The following is a 14,568-nucleotide window of genomic DNA, read 5'->3' on the forward strand; positions in this document are numbered from 1 at the left end:
TGATCAAAACTTCAGAGCAGTAAGCCACATGAGAAGAGGCATTGCTTATGCCTCAACTTGTCTCCGTGCATCTCAAGTAGTGCTTGAGGGTGCAGACAGGATCTTGCATGGCTGCCTCTCTAACTTGTCTATGGAAAAGAGTGGATGAATGATGACTCATCGGTTACCTACAGATGGCAACTGATTCTTGGCAACTAGGCCTGGTTGTATAAGGAGGACTATCGAATGATCCAAAATGAAGAGAAGATAGTTCGGGTTTACTGAAAGGGCATGTACGAAAGGTTCAAACTTGCTTGAGTTAAGCCAAGTTAGAACCCAAGACAAATTCCATTTTGGAAATGATTTTGGTAGCTGGAGATCAAATTGTCTAACAGATCTGAGAGATCTTTTTCATGCCCAATGTCACATCTGCCATGATGTCAGAATGTGTATAAGATCAGAGATCCCTGAGGGCACCAACAGAATCTTGTATGCTGCTGTTCTCAACCTGGCTATAGAAGAAAGTGAGAAGGGACACTGGTTGACTACCAACAGACGGTAATCTGTTCTGGGCTACGAATCCCGATGGTATCTTGAGAACCACTGAATCCTCCCATCTGAAATGAATAGAATTCCAGTGAACATATACGGGAATGTAGCCCTCTTACCCTGCACGCTGAAGCTAAAGCTATCAGTAAACATGGTCTGTATGAAAGTAACTTATGCGATGTGTAGGCTAGAAGTTCGAATCTAGCCATGTTAACAAACTCCGATTGGATCCCTTTGGAGACAAATAAGGGATATTGGTCAAGGAGACCAATATTGTCTGAAAGACCCAATAGGTCTCTATCCACCCAAACGTGTTGCCATGATGCTGGAATTTGTCCAATATCATAGGGCAGAAGCCTTTGATAGCGATTGGGATCCAAATGTTTCTCCTCTAAGAACAGAGCCAGAGAAAGAAAGTCAGTTGTGGAAAGAATCATCTTGCCATTCTGACCCCATAATCGTAGCACCATAAGAGGGGTGGCACAGGCCCAGATGGCTGACAGTGCATCTCATGGCCCAAGCTGCTGTGTTTGGAAATGGGGGATGCAGGTGGGTAGCTGTTTATCCCACCTCGTCTCCAAGCGGTCGATCGTTGGATGCCCTTGAAGGTGAAGGTCATGACTCCTGGATTGATTCTCGGCAAAGCCACTGATGCAGCCAGAATGTGTCTGACTTGTATGTTGATATGGAGATTGTTGCAACCATGTAAATGCCAAATCAGAACTCTGGACAAGTCGTCTGGTACCTCCCTAATTGTGGATATAGGTCACCAACAGTTTTGTCTGATCAAAAGAGAACCATTTCGTCCCCAGTATTGATCTTTACAGAAATGAAAGGTACTGATGACAGCCTTCCCTTCTAGGATATTGATGCGCAGAAGCCATTCCCCAGGTGTCGCTAATGATAGTGAAGGTCAGCAACAGGTGGGTACTCCCACCATGTGCACTGGCAGTGGTACTTTACATTATTTCCACCTGGGGTTCTTCAGCGTGATTCCAATGGTCAGCCAGCCTGGATTGCCCCATTGACATAGAAATGATCAAATTTCAGGTGTGATCATGACTGCTTTATTAAGAGGATGTAAAATGGGGTGCCAATGCACTGACAAGGCCCGTATAACGAGACAGCCAAGCAGGGTCATGTCCACTGCTGTAGTAGTTGAAAGAACTCCCCCAATGAAATCCAAGTCTTGATGGAAACAGACTCGATGAGATCGATGATTCTGGGAGTGTGAACACAAGTGGATGCACCAGATTCCAGTTGGTAAGGAAGTGAGAGCCCAAATGGATGAAATTCTGGGATGTAGGTCTGAATTTCCCAGTTCGCAAAAAGGCCTGGATGATCTAGCAGAGAAGGAAGATCGTTCAGCCTTGGAGTACATAGAACTTACCAAGTATTTCTATAATATGCTGCCCATGTATGCTGTTGTCGATGTAGATGACAACACCTGGAATGAGGAGACAGCCAAGTCCATAGTGTGACTGAAAGCCCAGCGGTTGATGATGGATAAAGGGAAGAACAATGAATTGATAACAGTGTGGCAGAAAATGTGGGGTGGATAGGAATGTGTAAGTATACATCAGTCAGATCGAGACTAATGGCATACTCGCCCCGTCTGACACAGAGGCAGAATGACATTGCCTTCCCAGTCTTGAATATAGGGAGAAGACTCCAGATGATGATGGGCATCCACCTATTTGCATGCCAAAAGCAAGTCTTGAGTAACTCATTGGGGAATTTGTTGCTAGCACAAGCTCCTGCATCATATATGAGCAAACAGATCCTCTGTTATCAAAAGGCATCCATCTCCCAATCTGACCATGTATCGTGTGGAGGGGCAAGGGGATTGTTGATAAACAGAACCCGAAGCCTCTCCAACTGACCTTGATCAGTAACCCCCTTCTGAGGTCCAGTGAGCTCAAATTGTTTCATACAGCCACTGTACTATTGCATGATAGGGGTCTCTGTGGGTGCACATGTGACTATCTATGATTCATCACCTTTACTGTGCATCAGGTTCTCATCTGGCTCGGCTTGAAGCTCAGCATAAGTCATGCCAGGTGGCCTTGATGACTCGACTCAATCGCATCTGTTCAAGACACAAGCTCTATCTTGAGTATAAGCTGTGAGTACTCTAATATCCAGCATTGCTGGTAAAGACAGCACTGCTGGCATCGTCACAATGCCTGCCTTTCCTGCACCATCGCTGCATAATGTCGGACTGGCACACACCTGTGCTGGCCGCTCCAAAGCTCTGGCTGAACAAGCAGATTTTTCATCGAAATCACCAGTGAAATGACATGTTGCCAACTGACCAGCTAAATGGATGGATCTATTACTAAAATCACTGTAAAAATTGTGCACTTGGCCCATTTCAGCCAGGAGGTCTCCATGCTGGGAAAACTGGGCCATGTTTGAGGTACGTGGAGGCTTACCCCATCTGAGTTGCCTAAAAATGGGGAATATTCCCATACATGCACATGCCAACCCTTGGCGAGGAAAAAGTGTAATGCAAGTGGACAAAAAGAGCAATCCTCATATAACATAATAAAAATTCAATAAGCATATGTACAAAATGATTTATTTATCCCTCTGGACTTTTAACATCAATTACTGCTTCGTACATTACACTTTCAGCTTTACAAAGCAAGACTCTCATACTGCATTTCAAAACACTTTGTACCAGCTGAGACTATGAATGTTTTGCACACCAGAAGAACACTAAGTGCTGGGCTACAGAGCCTGGAAATGAATTCAGTTTTACTTTTGTTAACAATACTGAACAATCTCTCAGTCAGCGTTAGAATGGTAAAGAACCAATAGTCCTTTCATAACCTGACAAAGAAGAGGAAATTTATATCTTCCAGTTATTGGGTCTTTCAGCTGCGAGATATAATGAAAAAAATCAACTCAGTCTGCATGAAGTACATTGTCAGGTAGAGTGCCAACTTGATACTTCAGGAGTTCTACTTCTAATTTATCAGCAGCCTTTCCAGTAGCATGGTACATCATATGACAGTGACAACCTGATATGAACAAAGATGGAGACATTTTTCAAAATATAGAATTCAACTCCTTTATGAATCCAGTCATCACTGATGCAGTATCAGCTGAAAACCCCATACAGTTCTGCCAACTTATATTTATTCAAAGCATTATCAAGCAAATAATTATCAAGCAAATAAAAATTGTTTTCTCCAGTGGAATCCACTGTTGATTCTGGTAATGAAAGAAGAGCCCTCTGACTTTGCCCTTTTCATTGTCAAAGTCTCTTACACAGACTGGGTACCACTTTCTGTCATCATAATCACTACTCCTGTTTCTTGCAATACGAAATGGCCCAATTTTCATGGCTTCTGCAATTTTAAATGAAGTAACGTCTGCTAAACACCTAACAATATTAGATGATTGTTCTTGCATATGCATATTTTCTGCAATTTTGGAATCAGGAAACATCCGTTTGAACAAAGGACCAATGTAGTCTTCTACCACTAGGGTAGTCTGTGTTCTATTAAGAACTTGGTACATAACGCCTCTGCATTTATAAAATTAATGCCCACAATTTAGTTCTGCTGTAAAAAAAAAAAGTTACCTTAGTACTGGAGTTAGTAAAACAAGCTAATTCAAGGTTTCTTTGTTTTACCACCATGACCAATATTAAAATCCTTTCCACACAGCCTACAATGGGTGTGAAGCTGCCCTAGAATGGAATGCTACATTGTGTAATTCATGTATTCATCTCTGAATTGATTTTTCATCTTTTCTTAATCCATCTGTGAAATTATCTGAAAAACATTCTTGCTCTAACATACTCATTGACTAGAATAAATCTGACTTGACGTTTAGCGCCAAATTCCTACAGATTGGTTCTGTAAAAGTTGTGACTTTGAACAAAGATTACCACTTAGAAAACCAGTCTGTTCTCTCCTAACTAAGTCATACAGCTGCAACAAATAGAAACCGAGGTCAAAAGTTTGAAAGTAGAACCAGTATGTTTCTTGGAAATAGGGCAGCTGCAATAAATTGAACATAATACTGTTAGGAAAGTGCATGCAAGTCTATGGACAAGCGTACTCTTATGTCATAGTTACACAGAAGCCATCTTTTCTAGAATATCATCTGTGGGATTGATGAGATGTTAATAAAAATGAGAAAACAAATTATTATTTTTTTTGGAGGGGGATATACCAAAAATATGTAATTCAAACATGATTACACGTAAGGCATAATTTAGCCAAAAAAAGTCTAATGATTAGCCAAAGTATAATGGTTGGCATGTATGTATTCCCCTGATGTTTTGCTCAGATTGAAGAGAGTGTGGCTTCGACTGCTGTACAAATTGACACATCTTATTCAGTGATGGATGGTCCCCTCCTTTGTCCTCTCCGTCCCCTGATGTAACGGTATGCGTTGGTTCCGTGTGATTAACTTTAGCTGGTGGAGAGTGGTGATTCCAGAGACACCCACAAGGCTTGCCACTGAGGCTGATTTGGGGTTGGAGACTAAGGATGTCAGAGTTATCCTGCCTTGACCTCGAACATCTCTCTTTACCCTCTGCCACTTTCATAAGTATAGCAGTGCATGTTTTTCCAACCAAGCACTGCATATTAGCTCCTTCCCTTCAATACCACACAGGGTGGTATTTGTGCATGTGTACATCATGCGTATAGTAAACATTCCTCCTGAAATGACACAAGATGAGAGAATTGTTGTTGTAATTGTAGGGTTTAATGCCATTTTTCAGCACACGATAGGCTATACATGGCAGCCAGTATTAATGGTGGAGGAAGAACCCGGGAAAACCCTGGAAAGAACCACTGACCCACGAGAAGCTACTGGCAAGCTTTCTCACATACCCACATTGGCTGAATCCAAGACTCGAACCCACACAGACAGAGGTGAGATGGCAATGATCCGCAATGGAAAGTGCTTTAGACCACTCAGCCATTTGGGGCCCCTCAAGATGAGAGAAAACAAAGCATAGATTAGCAAATTATTATGTGACTAACTAGCTAATAATATAAACCATCTAACCCAGCAGCCCATACTGCATATTATAGACGCTGTATATCAGAAACAATGTAAACATAACATAACAAAGCAGGAGTCATAGCGGCCTTCCATGCTTTGAAATTGTATACAGATTGATTAAATTAATATTCTGTGGAAACAACACAAAAGAAACGTACTAATTAAAGCAGAAACTAGTACATGTAATGTGTTGAAATTACTAGGTCACTAACACACTGCAGTAACTAACAGTTAATAAAGAAGGGACAATGTGTACATACTATAAATTGAACCAGTCATAGTAGGGTACCATGCTCTAATACAAGAAACACACCTAAGAGAAATTAAAAAGATGTTGAAATTACTAGGTCGCTGAAACAAAACATTGTTGTGACCACATGTTATTGATGCTGCATAACAGAAATCATGTATACATAACATAAACAAAACAGGAGTCATGGTAAACTTCCATGCTCTGAAGTGGCCTGTAGAAAGTTTAATTGATATATGCTAAAATGACACAAAACATAAAATAAAGCAGAAACTAGTAATGTATGAAATTATTAGGTCATTAAAAACACTATTGTAACTAAAAGATCAGTGAAGTGTCATATCAGAAACCCATGGCCCTGTTTAAAACTTGTTGTTGTTGTAGGGTTTAATGCCATTTTTCAGCACACGATAGGCTATACATGGCGGCCAGTATTAATGATGGAGGAAGAACCCAGGAAAACCCCGGAAAGAACCACCGAACCATGAGAAGCTACTGGCAAGCTTTCTCACATACACACATTGGCCGAATCGGAGACTCGAACCCACACAGACAGAGGTGAGATGGCAATGATCCGTAACAGAGAGCCCTTTAGACCACTCGGCCACTGTTTAAAATTTATGCTGCATGCTTGGTTAATAATAATTCTATCAAGACAGCATGAAATATGAATAAATTAGCATAAATATCAAGCAGCGCTTCAGAATTTCACTATTAAGAGCTCTGTAGCGGACAGAGTAAACAAATAAAGTCAAATGTATGCTAACCTGTAATGATCTTGTATAAGGTCGACGATAGTGTGGTGGGATGGTTTGTCCTACAAGATAAAGTCCCAACAAGTGACAAATCTCTCAAAATATTGGCAGAAATTGTAAAATAAAGGATACAACCTGCAGTAGATCAATAAATCCGCCTCATAAATGCATAATGAACGTCGGGTGGGTCCATAGGAACACAAAAAGTGGATGGATTGTCAGAGGCTATTGCATTATGTGTGTCTCAGCACACAGCAAAGCTAAAAACTGGCCACACCTGGTGGTATCATGTGGAAGTAATGGGCAAGAATTACTGCCCTTTGTCTTTTAGTAGGGCTGGATTAATGAGATAGCAGGCTAATATTCCTAATGTAATGTGATTATGCAGCGATGGGTCAGGAGAAACTGACTCAAAATATAGACATGTATACATATTGATAAACATATCGATAAACATCGATAAACATAGGAAAGGTCAAAGGTAACAGTATATGCCTTATATAGGTGAGGTATAACAATCATGAGATTTACCATACATGGTGGGGCATAGAATCATAAAACATTCACATTACCAATGTTTAATGTGGAAAGATCTGGCCAGAGAAAGAAACTAAATGTTACTACATGGATTTTGGGGTCAGCTCCAAAAATGTATGGTGCCAGCCAAGCAATACTTGCTTTAAACCAACGTCTTTAAACACTGAACTATAACTCTTATTTTTATGTTTGAATATGGTAACTAAAATAGGGATAACTCTGACAACAAGAATCACTAAAATTGCTATTTAGGACCTTTAAAAGTATGTGCAATATTATCTTGAATCATGTCATCTAACTAATGATGTCTCAAACCACTTCCTTTTGAGGTTCAAACTACTGAGGTTCTAATGTAATTTGTCAAAGAAATATATTTATTAACATCTCTCTCTATACATACAAACACCTACCTGCTAAGCTGCAGATGAATATATTTCCCGAATCTGGAGCTATTATCGTTTCTCTGGGTGACAGAATTACCTGAAAAAGACAACACCTACTGTATTTCAAAGAGTCTATAAGAAAGAAGCTAAACACTTTAAAATTTTACAAATTAGTTCAGTTAATCTTTTTATCTTTCAGATGTGTAATATTTACTGGGAAGATAACATTGACTGAATAATATGTAATCTTTGACAGAATTTCTGCTTCACTGTAAATGACAGATAATATAGCTTTTGATATGTTACAGGAGCAAAATGTCAATGGCACCAGAATCACTAAACAAAAAATCCATTAGGGCAGATGATGTCGAAATACTTACTGATTTGCAAGCTGCTTTCTGATCAATAGATTGCTGTGCAGGACTGAATTAAAAATTCCAACATGAAACATTTAGGGGATCATATAAAATGGATAGATAATAACTAGAGCTAGTAGTTAGACAAGTGCCATATGGGAATAGTCCAAGGTATGTGCAATATTTAAAAACTTAAAAATCCTAATTTCATTCATAAGTATTAAGCAACACTTTTCGTTCCATAACTATTCTTTCTGGATCAGCATCATCCCTCTTAATAGTGTTTTTAATAGTGCAGACAAGAACTGACTCATATGGCAAGATGAAATGCATACTTTGAATGTGAATTAAACAGACGACACATAGCATATTAGTGGGGAGAAATATTTTCCAATATTCACAATTTTTAAATTGCAAGTAGACACAACACAAAAATTAGTAATTTGTAGGTTTCTCCAAAATATTAGAAACATTAAATCCTAAAATCTGTGTACTGTAGCTATCTAAAGTCTCCTCGTCTTATAAATTTTTCTTCAATTTCCCAGTATATTCAACACTATTCTTGCACCTGAGACAATTTGTAGGTTTCTAAAAAGTTTAAAGTCTGGAGATAATGAGAACCATCGCTTAATTGTGATTCCATTTTGTGTGGTCCGGTACAAAAGCGTTTATAAGACTAGTAGGAAACTACATTACATTTTAAATACATAAAAATTCCTAATATATAAAACACAGAAGAAATGGATGTTTTCCTTTGCAATTTTTTTAGAATTATTTAAATTTTTTATTATTCTACACAGGCGGTATTAAACAAAACTCTTCAAGTTGAAGGTTCTCACTCTAATGCTTATCACCTTCATTAAAGGTGACATAGTCTTCAAATGATTTTACATTTGTGATTTCTCTTATCCACAGGTAGGTGATTTTGTTTCAACTAAATGTTATATCCATATCAGTGTATTAATGAATAGAGAAGCACGTTTCTCCTGATTTTCATCAATTTGGATCATAAAAATTCTGTATTTTATCATGTATATTTTCTATTACAAGCAAGCTATTCCCCAACAAACTGAAAGTGGAATTTGTCTACTTTGTCTTATCACTGCAGAGCTGCATTTGTATCTAAAACATGACATATAAATAATGTCTGAACATTAAAAGGTAAAAAAATATGATCTGGGTGAAAAAACATGGTGTCCATCAACAAAAAGTGTCAGAAAACAGAAAATATAATATGTCACAGTGACCTTTTTTGGTACGGGTTTAATACTAAGTGAGAAGCATCATCTGATTTATTGATTAAAGCATGAACAGTAAAAAGTCAAATTTAATCAAAGTCAGTGAAATGTGAAATTTGGCTCTGTGACCTTCTTTCAGGATGACAGTATAGTACTCAAATACTCTGTCCTCTCACCAAGTTTCATGATTCCAAGTATAATAGTATTACCAGACATGATTTTGGTCTTCCATAAAGCTGAAAAGAATTTAAGAGGGGTTTGGGGGTCCTCCCTCAACGGGGTCTTGAGGGAGAATGCCCCCGATCCAAGGGTCCAGGGGGCTGAAGGCATTTTACACTCATAAAAGCTACTCCTGGTGCAACTTATGATCATAAAAGAAACCAAAATAATCATTTGAAAAACTAATAAACTTACCAAAAATGTTCAACTTAACTTAATAATTTCACAATATTTATAGTCACATGAATTTGTTCTCCAATACTACTGATGCTGAAGTTATTTCATATGCATGTCAGTGTTTACATCATAATTAAGTCACAATAATTTGTCAGTTTTTGCAGCAAATATATTATATTACTCTCTTTTCATTACAAATCTGCAAAATAAACACCCAAGTATATCAACTATATATAAATAATCCCTACATTCACTTGTCTTTTTCTCCATTGGACACAACCTGTTGATATGCCAGTCGAGCTCTTTTTGCGGGTCCTTGCGGAATGGCAGCATACAGACCATTTTTTTAAAACCAGATCAGAGATGATATAAAAAATGGACTATATCAGGAAAAATCTGACTCAAGTCAGGAGAAAAGCGGAATTCTGCCTTAAAACAGAGAAAAATCTAGTCTGTATTATAGAATAGATAAAACAGAAATATGGTCATGAGCTAAATGGAAAAACTTAACACAAGCCAGCAAAATGTGAAATGTAATTCACAATAACTTAACCCAAGCCAGTGAAGTGTGCAATATGATTCACAGTGGCCCACTTTTGTGACAAGGATGTGCTCATTAAGATGCACCTCTTCACCAGGCTTTATTATTTCTGGTACAACAATATACACACAGTAGTAAAAAACCAAAGCCTGCAAAATATGAAATGCAGTTTGTTGTAAGGGTATGGTACAAACAGATATGAACATGATCAAGTTTTATGATTCTACCATGAACAGAGTTTGAGAAACATATTTTAAACAAAACTTAGATAATATTATATGTACCAGAAAAACATTAGGCAAGGTTATATGTACCTACAAAATATTAGGCAAGGTTATATTTATGTACCAAAACATTAGGAAATGTTACATGTATCTACCAAACATTAGGAAAGGTTACATGTACCTATCAAACATTAGGAAAGGTTATATGTACTTACCAACATTAGGCAAGGTTATATGTACTTAGGAAACATTAGGCAAGGTTACATGTACCTACCAAACATCAGGAAAGGTTACATGTACTTACCAAACATTAGGCAAGGTTACATGTACTTACCAAACTAAAGCAATATTATATAAACCAACAAAACCAAGAGAAGATTACATGTAGCTTCTATATTGTGGCAAAAGTTACATGCACCTACCAAACATAGGTAAGGTAATACTTACCTATCAAATCTAGGCATTATCAGTGTTTAATTTGGTAAGGTTATATGAAAATTATGCAAAATAATCTACATCCAGTAAGTTGATATTTACATCTAGTACATGAAGGTCATATGTATATATTATAAAATTTTAAGTTCGTACCAAATGCTTCAAGTATTAAATTAGACTGCAGAATTCTTCTCTCGATTTCTTCCCCTTTCCAGTCCTCACACCTACAATACAAAAAGAACAAGAAAACCATATAAAAACACATTTTTTAATACACTGTTTATTCTATAATTCTTAAGTGATCACATTACATTATAATAACTCTCCTTGCTACCGCCAAATCCACCCCTCCTGGAAAGATGGAAAATACATACATACAATGTGACCCCACCATAACATGATAGTCAGGAGCCAGAGAACCTGACCACGTTATAGACGGAACCATGATATAAGCAAACAGGTCAGATGTCTGAAGAAAATGTACCCCTCAAAAATGGGGACTGGGGGTGTAGGTAACAAATGCGGGCAGTAAAATACGTGCTTCATCAGCAGTTACCATCTTAAATTGATGCATATTAAATGAGAAATACACCTGTAGTGAAAACAGAGAAAACATATATAATAATTTACTTTATTTAGAGGACCACAAATTGGTACATATACGTGAATCCTGTTTATATATAAATGTCCAATGTATAGCATGAATAGAGTATCAACACCATGTACTCACCCATGAACATCATCATATACATTGAGTCCACAACACAAGTGCTTACATCGAAAATATGCACAAACACAGCTTTAAAATATTCAATAATTTTGTAACAGGTCATATTGGTCTGAATTCAGTGGAAAAACATAGCACAATCACATAACAAATGATGTAGCACATTTACTTTTCAGTACATTCCAAGTTGGTAAAAGTTAGTTTGAATTTCAAGCCGCCATTGGTAGCATTCATAAGCATACACTTTTTCCCTACAAAAAGGAAACATTCACAGCACAGTTAATGTGTTCCAGTCACATTGGAAAATGCAAAAATCTATCAGATTCCATCACTTTTATTTAAGTTTGGTACTAACTTCCTTTGAAAAAAGTTCTCTGTTGTTACTGAAAGAGTGTAGTTGGCTTTCTTTGATGAAAGGTGCATGCGCTATTGAAGTCACCACTAAAGGACAGCTTTTGAGAACCAAACAAATGCCCATTTCTTATTGTGGCGGCAACATCAAATAATTGTATTCCATGATTGAGACTGGTATGTTTTCTATTTGCCGAGTACGTTTCATAACAATCGGTGCTTCAAAGGTAATTAGTTTCCTTTGAAATTTCAGCAAACTATTGTATCTGGGTAATTTTATAAAAAGGAATTGGGCGTCGTTTGTACTATTCTAGTTACTGTCCCTCCATGCCTATTGAATAAACCAATAAGTAAGATGTATTTTTTGTTTATATAAAAAAAATTTTTGTTATATTTGTGGTAGCATTTTGCCTTCCACGCATTCATCTGAAAATTAACAAAGGGTCAATGGACGAGAGAGACACAGGTGTTCTGATGACAGGGATTATTACAGAAAATGTGAGTGTTCTGAAGGATATAATTCTGAGTGAAAAGAAGAGGAATTTTAATAACCATCCAGATACAAATGTCAGTCTTTGTAAAAAATATTACTTACAAAAAGCGGACGAAAATCTGACGAAAGATAAATTACGAGACAATGCTTCATCCGACTGATCTCCTTTACCAAAAATGTCAACAGCAAAAAAGCGGATATTTCACAACATATAGAACTCATGCTAGATGTCAAGATAGGCAGATTATGATATAACAATGCACTGTTTAGATGGTTTGTCAATATGGACAAAGAAATTGTTTATGTAACAATAGATAAATTTCAGTTCATTTTATATCCAGTTTGCGGCTTCCTTTCGTGGAACCTCTGAATTTCTGCACTCCAAACCAATGGTTATATATAAAAGTTTAAACAGCCAACAATGTCGCCAATAAAAAAATCACAACATGGTATGTTTTGCAGCCAATAAGGAAAAACAATCCAAGTTTACGGCATTGGAGAAGACCTAAGCGATCCCAGAATAAACTTTTTATGTGTTATTTTTTGTACTTTTAAGAAGAAGAAAAAATACTTTTTCAGGAGCCAAGCCACAATCGTCTTGTATTATTCATACGCGATCTCTTCCTCAAAATGATAATAAACATTTTACTTTTTTTTGTACTTGTTAAGAAAGTTTTTTTGTATACAAGAAAAATACATGTATATGAAATTTTGAGAGCCATACCACAACCATGTTATATCCGAATTGATGTTATAACAGAGCGTGCTATAGCAGTGTCACACTTTATATATATATATATATATATATATATATATATATATATATATATATATATATATATATATATATATAAATAAAGGGATAAATGAAGGGAAGCAACTGTTACAGGATAACTCCCCTTTCAATCTGCCAGGTGGATACTGTTATATCCTGTTTAAATGAGTCTTTTTCTTGAGCGACAACCTTAAATGATGCTCGCATTGTGGGGAAAGGAGGGAGAGATTATATCTAATGTGATAGGTAAGTATTATAGGAGAAACATAATTTGTTAAAGCATTGCTTTCTCCATCAAATACATTACCTGATCACATTATATTAGGAGAGTAGGTAAGAGGACGAGGAAATGCCGAGTATCCTACCTCTACCAGTGTCACCCAGTAGTATGCCTTCTTTATCTTCTATTGGCATCAAAGGAGAGAACTGAATCTCATCTGGTAAGTAGTAAATGCACAGTGCCACTCCTCATTCATGAAACCTTTGACCAAGAGATGAATTTGCCACTTTGCTTGATTCAGCTGGGATACTTTTGATGGTGAGACAATGATCCAGTGCAGGATCCCACAGGGATATCGCGCACACATGTATAAACCAATTGTCTCTTGTTGTGCTAAACAAACACTGTGAGATGCTCATCCTTTTAGTGGAGCAATCATGTCTATGCCCTCCATCCCACAGTTTGTATAATGCCTATTTTGGGAAAGTATAATTCATTTGGTTTTGGGTTTGTTGTCTGTGTGCAGAGTGAATAACCCAGGATGAAAACCGCTATTCATTACTTGGAATAAAGGGTCATTTACTTTGTATAACTAAGAGAAAAGTTTGAGTAATGAGATAAATTTTAAGTATTACATTTCACAGGGAAGGCATGACAAATTTTGACCAATGAAGAGCAAAAATATTTGTGTACAAATAAAGACTGAGCACAATTTAGACCGAAAATAGGTGGAAGGTACTTCAGTGAGCTAAGGAATCTCCAAGAATCTCTCAACTAAAGAATATGACCTGGATCCTGTCTATTCAAATGGATTTTAAATTATTTTAAATAATATTCATATGGCAAATTCAGTTCAATAACAGCAGTGTTCTCAAAGCAGCCAACAGCTGGCTTAGAAACTTGTCATAAATTGCAACACTTGAAACATACATTTATACAACATCACAAAGTTTTTCTTATATTGTTGCATTGACAAAGCCTTATACTTTTGAATAAGATCCAAAAGCTTCAATGGTTAATGAGAAGGCTGCAAAAGAAATAGTGATGGGACACAGAGGGGTAGGTGGCTAGCTGAGACACTAACTCTTCTTAAAAACATTTGCAATATGCACAGACAGATGGATAACTTATCATCACAAAATGTATCTTGAGTTGTGTGAGATATATTTGTCTACTTACCTGATAGTGCCAGGGCTGGACACTAGTGTTACATATTGAACCAAGTGGCGGGCAGAAACAGTCTGTGAGAGACAAAAAGACAATGCCATTCATACGGAGATATCCAGATTTAATTATACTGATGAATATGAAATCAGTACCATTTATAT

At 37.1% G+C, this 14,568-nt stretch overlaps 1 protein-coding gene across 1 annotated transcript in view; it reads right to left on the reverse strand.

Moving 5' to 3' along the window:
* The window catches only part of LOC149775937 (unconventional myosin-XIX-like), a 94,346-nt gene that overhangs the window by 62,005 nt on the left and 17,773 nt on the right, over positions 1–14,568 (reverse strand). Inside the window, exons 6-8 of the mRNA XM_089942985.1 lie at positions 14,420–14,481; positions 10,828–10,898; positions 7,512–7,581 (exon numbers count right to left, since the gene is read on the reverse strand). Coding sequence (XP_089799111.1) covers positions 7,512–7,581; positions 10,828–10,898; positions 14,420–14,481 — 203 coding nt within the window. The remainder of the gene's footprint in view (positions 1–7,511; positions 7,582–10,827; positions 10,899–14,419; positions 14,482–14,568) is intronic.

The sequence above is a fragment of the Sinohyriopsis cumingii genome, chromosome 19 (assembly GCF_028554795.1).
Source record: "Sinohyriopsis cumingii isolate HCF-2022 chromosome 19, ASM2855479v2, whole genome shotgun sequence".
In the NCBI taxonomy this organism is placed as follows: domain Eukaryota; kingdom Metazoa; phylum Mollusca; class Bivalvia; order Unionida; family Unionidae; genus Sinohyriopsis; species Sinohyriopsis cumingii.